Below are 7,454 nucleotides of genomic sequence, written 5' to 3' on the forward strand. Positions count from 1 at the left end.
ACCTCAACATTATCACAAAAAGTTACTTAGAAATAACCATTCACTGTTTCCAAACCGATCGCTACTTCCTGATTGTTAGTTTGAATGAATCTGCCTAACTTCTTCCCCCCCCCACCTCTTTCTTACAGACCGTATATAAACCAGTGAAATCCCCCAGTATGAACATGAATTTCTGAAAACTCCTTCTGTCAACATCAATCTCTCTTAAGTTGCTCCTGGGATACAGCTCAAAATGAAGTTCATTCCAGCAGGTAAAACCATCTTTGTCAATCCTATTTGATTTTTTTTTAAACTTTTCTGATTTTGAAGCAATCAGTCACACCTTTTGTCTGAGGCTCTTCTGTTTGGCGCAAAGAGAAACCCTTAAGAAACTTTTTCGCTAGTCTTAGCACCTCTGGGAATTGGCAGTAAAAAGCAAACATGCCTCTCTGGCATATTTCCACAAACATCTGGAAATTTATACCACTCTAAATTCTTCCAAAGGGTTTTCGAATTCTTTTGGGTCTCTCGCTGCTGAGAAACACTGATAACTCTTGTTTAATTAGATTTTTGAAAAAATCAGAGAAATAAGGAAGTTGCCAATTGCAAAATGTTTTTGGATTGAAAAGATCAGAGTCGAGCTTATCTAAAGGATAGACACTGAAGCCAGAATGTTGTTCTCGTGGCCTGAGTACAAGTCATGTCTATGTGAAGTGTTGTGGGGTAGATTGCGCTATGCAAACCAGTGCAATAGGGAGAAAAGAGTTTTAAGGGTTTTAAGCAGAGCAGGCAGCATGGCCCACTAGCTGGTGCACTTGGCTGTGACTCAGGAGCGCTGGCTTCTAGTCCCAGCCCTGCCACTGGCCTCATGAGTGCCCTTGGACAAATCACTGTGCCTAAGTTTCCCTCTCTGTGAAATGGGGATAATGGTAGTGAGTGCCGCCTTAAAGCACATCGAGATCTAATGAGAATGAAGCTACAGAAGAGCAAGGTATTACTGAGACTCTGGGCTAGAGAAGCTGAATGAGATTGCAAATTAATATTAATTTATTGGTGAATGTCACAAGCCACCTCAGCACTACTGGGCTCTCTGACAGTCCCACAGCTGAAATATGCATGGGAGAAAATTGCATAGCACTGGCCCACACCAGACCATGTTCCTCCCTACTGGGAGTTTAATTACATTAGGGAGGGCATTGGCTGTGTCCTTTGCTCTCCATCCTCCTTTGCTTTTCCTGAAAATGCCCTTGTCCCGAACATGAGCACTGCTATGTGAGTGATTGCAACACAGAAGGGAAGTCCTGTCAGTTGCAATGTACAAATTAGGGCACGGATGCTGCTGCAGCGAGTGTAAATAAAGTAATTATCGTATGACTTGTGACCTGCAGCGATTCCGAGGTTCTGACAAGTGTGGACAACTTCAGAGTTTGTCAGATACCAAGAACTATGTGGTTTTTCAGCAGCTGCATTGTGACATTGCTTGTTGAATTGGCTGTCTCTAGGCCCAATCAGCAGAGGTTGAGTTGAGTATGTTCTACTTTGCACAGGATCAGGCCTTTAAGATACTATGCTCCATAGAACCTGAATAGTGTAATTTTTCTCCCTCACTGTGCAGTTTATAGCACGGGACTGCAGGGGTCAGGACCCCAAGTTCTAGCTCTCCAGATCTGTACAGTATTCTCAACTCTGCCACTGGTGCCCTTGGTTGTGTCACTCTGTGACTCAGTTTCCCCATCTGTAAAATGGGGATGATAAGGTTTACCTGTCTTTGTAAAGGGCTTTGGGATCCTTGGATGAAAAGCAACATATAAGTGCCAAGGATTATTATTCATAACAATAATTCATATCAGCACCATTACCACTATGTGATACTATTCCCAAATGGCAGCATATTAATCTCTGGGTTCTATGGGAGAACAAGCAGGAACGTCCAGGGGTTGAAACAGAGAGGGAAAGGATACACAGTTCATCTTTCATAACATCATTTGACCTAACCCTGCTGTGTTCCTCTGTGACACATTGCTTTGGTCACCTGGCAGCCTGTCCCGCTTGTGGCTGTGTGCTGAATTTGGTGCTGGTACCCCAGGTAGTGAGGGGGCGAGTGTGTGTGGTGTGTGGGGGGGTGATAGTTGGAGTCTCAGCCCAAAGGCAATGGGTCATCCAAAATTATCCTGAAAACCCCTCGCCTCAGCCTGGTAATATCATCAGATGCAAGATTAGGCTTCTGCTATTATTAGCTATTCATATTACAGTTGGCCTACAATAATGACATATTACACCCGAGACAAGGGCCCCATTGTGCTAGTCTCTGTCCCAAAGACCTCACAGTCTAAACAGACAAGAGGGACAGAGGAAACTGAGGCACAGCGAGTGACAGTGACTTGCCCTAGGTCACCCAGAGGCAGAGGTAGGTCTAGAAACCAGGGGTGAGATCCTGGGGACATTGATGACAAAACCTCTGTTGATGTCCCTAGGGCCAGGCTGTCACCCCAGGTTTCCAATCCTGCTAAACCACACCGACTCCTGTGAGTGCACCTGGGAGCCTGGGATTTTGACACATGGCTGCAGGCATTGATGCCTTCCTGCATCCACTCCCATGATGGGGCTGCCTCTCATGCAAGATGGCTAACCTGCGAGGGTGAGGTGGGATCTTTGCCTATGGGGCCACACCAGAGGCGGGGAGCCCGAATCAGTGCACAGTGAGACACAGGTCAGCAGGCAGTGATGCAACACACAGCTGATTGTGGATCACCAGCAGGCCACCTCCCGGGTGGGGAGGATCAGGAACTCAGGGAAAGACAAGAGCTCACCTTGATGTGGAGGGGGGCTAGAAAGAAGACTCTGCTTGAAGAATAATAGCACTGTGTCTTTAAATATGTAGCAGGGCCAGGAAAGGTCTGAGGCAGAAACTCTACAGTGAATCAGAGAGAAGCTTTAGGGATAATGCCAACCTCCTAAGTCTAATAAATCTCTTTGTTCAGTGCTATTGTCTTATGACAGGAGCTGGGGGAAACCACTACTCCACTCAGACTTAGCCTGGCTGGCCGGCCGGCCCCATCCATAACCCAGTTCTATGCATATCAGCAGTTTCTCCTACTAGGCATTCAAACCAGCATTTTTTCAAGAATGCTCATTGGTCTAGGGGGGTTCTTAATAATTCCTAACATCAGTAGATGGCAAAGCAGATAGTATCATTATCCCCACTTCACAGAAGGGGAAACTGAGAAACTTGTCCATGGCCACCCAGTAGGTAAGGGGTGGAGCTAGGAATAGAACTCATGTATCCTGAGTCCTAAGCTACAGTGCTAGCCACTAGACCACTCTGCTTTTTAGATGAGCCTCTTGGTGACACCTCAATTGGCCACTATTGAAACTTTGATCAATGTCAACAACACGAGCCCAGAGAATGGGCACAAAACCCACACCCAGCCCTACCCCCTGCTTTGCATGCTTGACTAAATCTGACAGGTAGTCACAGGCAGTTGCGCAACTTGAGAAAACAAAAAGCTCCCAGAGGAAAGAAAAAAACAGGGGAATTCCTGCTGCATTGCAGGGCAGTGCTGAGCCAGGGGGCAGTGCTCTGGCAGGGAGCTGGAGAATGCAGACAGCAGAGCATTGAGGGTTGGGGAGACATGGGGAAATGGAAATTTTCTTCTTAACTACACTGGTAGAAGTGAGAGGAGAATATGGCCCTTAGGACAAACTCCAGCCCCTATCTACAGAAACTACACCGGATACGTGGGCATGGGGGAGCAAAGGGAAACTGGGTGCAAACCGGATGGTTCAGGGCAGGCAGGACACTGCCTCTGCTTTATCAAAGAGCAGCCCATGTGCCTCAGTAGCACATGGTTCTGACTGCAGGGGGATGGAAATGTTCTTGGTCCCAGAGATCAGCCGCTCCAACCCAGGCAATAGCTGGCTCCCTTCCCAGTGATCTGACACCTAGAGAGATCCTGCCCGGAGGCAATGGGAGAGAGCTTCTTTTGATCCTTCTTTCCCTCCAGCATTCGCAAGATCAGGAGCTATTAGTGACTGAGGCTGTCCAGTCCCAGTGACACTGGACGCTTTCCCGGGGGAGATCTCAGAGCTCTCATCTGGCTGGGTGGGCACTGAACTCTGAAGTGAATGGCGCTGATGGCTGGGTCCCAGTGGCATCATCTCACCGCGCCCGCTTTCCTCTGTCCACACAGGTGTTGTCCCCTTGCTGTTGATGATCCACTGCAGATTGGTGGTTGGCAAGGCACTGCCGGTGAACACACCCAGCCCCATGTGCGAGAACACGCACGTGTGCAAACCCAACGTGGCTGAGCAGACCCGGAAGCTAGTGGTGCTGCTCAATGCGACAGCTCAGGATCTCTTCAGCATCTATGTAAGTTCCCATTGGAGCCTCAGCTCCTCCTAAATTAAAACTGTGTGAGCTACTCAAGCAGGATACAGGCATGTCCTATTTGGCCAGCCAAGCTGCTCGTCCCCAAGGACATTGCATCAGGCAAGCGGAACGTGCTTATTGCTAGAACCCCACGGGAAGAGTTTACATAAAACTGGCAGGTGTTTGCTCAACCTGTGCAGGACCTCGGGGATGAGCCATGGATGTCAGCTGGGGATGCGGGTGCTCAGCACCTCTGAAAATCAGACCCTGCCCTGGATTTTCCCATCACAAATATAGGATGGGCAATGGAGCGCTGGCCTGCAGGGAGGAGTGGGAATTAGTGGGCTAGATTTTCAGGAGTGGAGTGCTGAGTTTAGATGCCAGCCTCAGCTGGGGAAAGCCTTCCAGCCCTTGGGGGGTTACATTTCTATCACCCCTCCCCACTGCACAGTTCGGCACAACTAATGGCTCCTGCTATCCCTGTCCCAGCTGTGGACAGAGCAGGAGGGACTGCAAAGCAGGACCAAAGTGCACTGGTAGGTGAGTTATTGGTGCAGTCGGGGGATGGCAGAGAAGAAGGACGGCCCAGTAGATTGGGCATGAGCCCAGTCTTAGGAGACCTGCACACTAATACCTGTTCCCCGCAGCTGGCTCGCGTGATCTTGGGCAAAGGGCTCCGGGCCTTGGTTTTCCACCCACATGACGGATGGGGTATTAGTCCTGTAAATCCTTTGCAAACTGCCAGATGCTCAGGTGCTATAGCCCGGGGAGACAGAGAAGTACCTCGCGAGAGGTGCCTCAGCTCTTACAGCATTGCCAACCACAAGGGTTCAACAGTCCTGAGTCAGGCTCTTGTTTACTGAGGTTTCGGAGCCTTTTGGGCACAACTGGGCCAAGTTTTCAAGCATTTGTGCACAGCTAGGAGAGCTAGAAACCTCCTTGTTTAACAACAGCTGAGATTCTCACAGGGCTCCAGGGGCAGGGCTTTAAAACCCATCCTGCAGCATGAGACGTGTGATAAAACAGTGAGCGGGGGAGGGCTGAAGGTGGGGCAGTGTGTGCGAGGGGCTGTGTGACTGAGATTCCCTAGTCATTTTTTCCCCTCCCGCCTCCCCCAGCTGGACTGCCAGGGTGACCCATTCAGCAGCCACCTGGATGAACTCTGCAACGCCAATGGAACCAACTTCCCTGACTTCGACGTGAACCGAACCAGCCATAAGAAGGAGATCATGGTGGCCTTGTACAAGGTCTTTGCCTTCCTGAACGCCTCGCTGGGCAACATCACCAGGGACCAGGAAGAGCTTAACCCCACGGCCAAGGAGCTGCTGGAGCGGCTCCACAACACCACCAAGACCACGCGGGGACTGATCTCCAACCTGACCTGCCTGCTGTGCACCAACTACAAGGTCTCCCAGGTGGACGTCACCTACGGCAAGAGCAGTAAGGGCATGACCGTCTTCAAGAAGAAGCAGCAGGGCTGCCAGGTGCTGAGGAGGTACGTGCAGGTCGTCTCCCAGGCGGCACAGGTCCTGCTACCTCACCTCTTGCAGGCATGAGCTGCCAGACAGACGGACCCTGCCACTCCCCCAGGGCCTGTTGAGCCCGACTGCGGAGGGATCAGTGCAGCACGGCTGAGGTGAGCAGGAGTCTGAGTCAGGGGCATCTGAGAGGGCACATGACAACCAGCTACAGACTCTGGAGGGCAAGGAGGCGGGATTGCCCTTTGGTCAGCCCTCTTGGTTTGGAAAGCCCCTGACCTTTAAGACACTCAGCTTTCAGGGAATTCATCCATCCAGGGGGGCTGCAGTGGCCCCCTGGTGTGGGACTAGCTCCCCCTTGACATCCGCCTCCATCAAGCCCTCTGCGCTTGCCCAGGGCACCTCTGGACTCTTCCTTCACGGGTGGTCTATTATTAATAAGCCTTGTTTGCTTCCTATTTATTATCTTCCCCCAATCCCTTTTGTAATATTGCTCCCCCAGCGCCGTTATTTATTTGAATGTTAATGAGGGTGAGTTCTATCATGTTTGTCTGGTATTTTAATTGTGTCTTTATGACGCTGTTCAGTGCCCAAGTGCCTTAGGGATAGGGCGCGTTATAAATTACCTGAATTATTAGTCTGTGGGAGGCCAAATGGGCTGGAATTGAGACAAAGGACGGTTTGGGCAGAAGACCAAGGAATGATGGCCCAGCACTGAGATGCGCCAGGCTGCAGAGCAGTCTGGCAATGGCCCTCGTGGATGCACCATTGCTTGGGTTGCTGAAAAGCAGGCTGGGGAAGGCATGAGGGAAGGACACTGCCGAAGCCCCAGCAAGATGGATTGGGTAGCTCTTGTCCATCTCCGGGCCACCCTTTCCTCTGACTTCAATGGGGAAATGAGCGGAGAGTTTAGTCCTTTGATTTTAGGAGGTTCTGCACTGCAGCTGGGAGTTAGGTTTCACTGCTTCTTCTTTGTCCCTCTCCAGCCCCCTCCGCACTTGGGGCCTTTTTTAATCTTGATTAGAAACAAAGCTTTAGAACTGCTGGAGCACTAGACCTGTCGCAGGATCCCAGGTGCTCTGTGAGACACACCTCACGTACGGGTATAAAATCACCAGTGGCAGGGATTTAAGAACAGGGTCTGCTCCGCTGAGTCCAGGTTCTGCAGTTATGGGCGCCCTACAAGTATTCCACTCCAGCCTAGAATCTGACTCTTTGGAGAGTGTCCCATGGGTTGGGCAAACTGTGGCATGCCCTTCTGTGAACCTGAGCTGAGGTCACACAGCTGCTGCAAAGTCCACACATTCAGGGCTGGCATTAGGGGGTAGCAAGGAGGGCAATTGCCCGGGGCCCTACGCCACAGGGGGCCCCACATGGTGGGGCTCGGGCTTCACCTTCCGAAATGTTGCAGCAATCCAGTGTGTGAGCAGGTAAGGAAGGTGGGATAGGAGCCCACTCCTTAGTTTCTGTCCTGGGCCCCAGCGAGTCTAACACCGTTCCTGCACACATTGTCTTTGTGAACGCCAGCGTGAGACTCGGCCTTGCTCAGAGTTAACTGAGGAGAATGTCTCAGAGAGCAGGTCCAAAGCCCATTGAAATCCATAGGAATCTTTAATGGCTTCAGCTCA

The 7,454-nt window shown here is 50.7% G+C and overlaps 1 protein-coding gene across 1 annotated transcript; it reads left to right on the forward strand.

The window, feature by feature from the left end:
- The first annotated feature begins 232 nt into the window (after positions 1 to 232).
- Positions 233 to 5,904, forward strand: LIF (LIF interleukin 6 family cytokine). The gene is made up of 3 exons (XM_054006055.1): positions 233 to 251; positions 4,170 to 4,348; positions 5,467 to 5,904. Exons 1-3 carry the CDS (start codon positions 233 to 235, stop codon positions 5,902 to 5,904), a joined length of 636 nt encoding a protein of 211 aa, XP_053862030.1.
- The last annotated feature ends 1,550 nt before the right edge of the window (positions 5,905 to 7,454 follow it).

This window comes from Malaclemys terrapin, chromosome 16 (genome assembly GCF_027887155.1).
Source record: "Malaclemys terrapin pileata isolate rMalTer1 chromosome 16, rMalTer1.hap1, whole genome shotgun sequence".
Classification (NCBI taxonomy): Eukaryota; Metazoa; Chordata; order Testudines; family Emydidae; genus Malaclemys; species Malaclemys terrapin.

Coding starts and splice junctions, on each gene's coding strand:
- LIF (XM_054006055.1), top strand. Junction 4,349..5,466: donor AGGATCTCTTCAGCATCTAT/GTAAGTTCCCAT, acceptor CGCCTCCCCCAG/CTGGACTGCCAGGGTGACCC.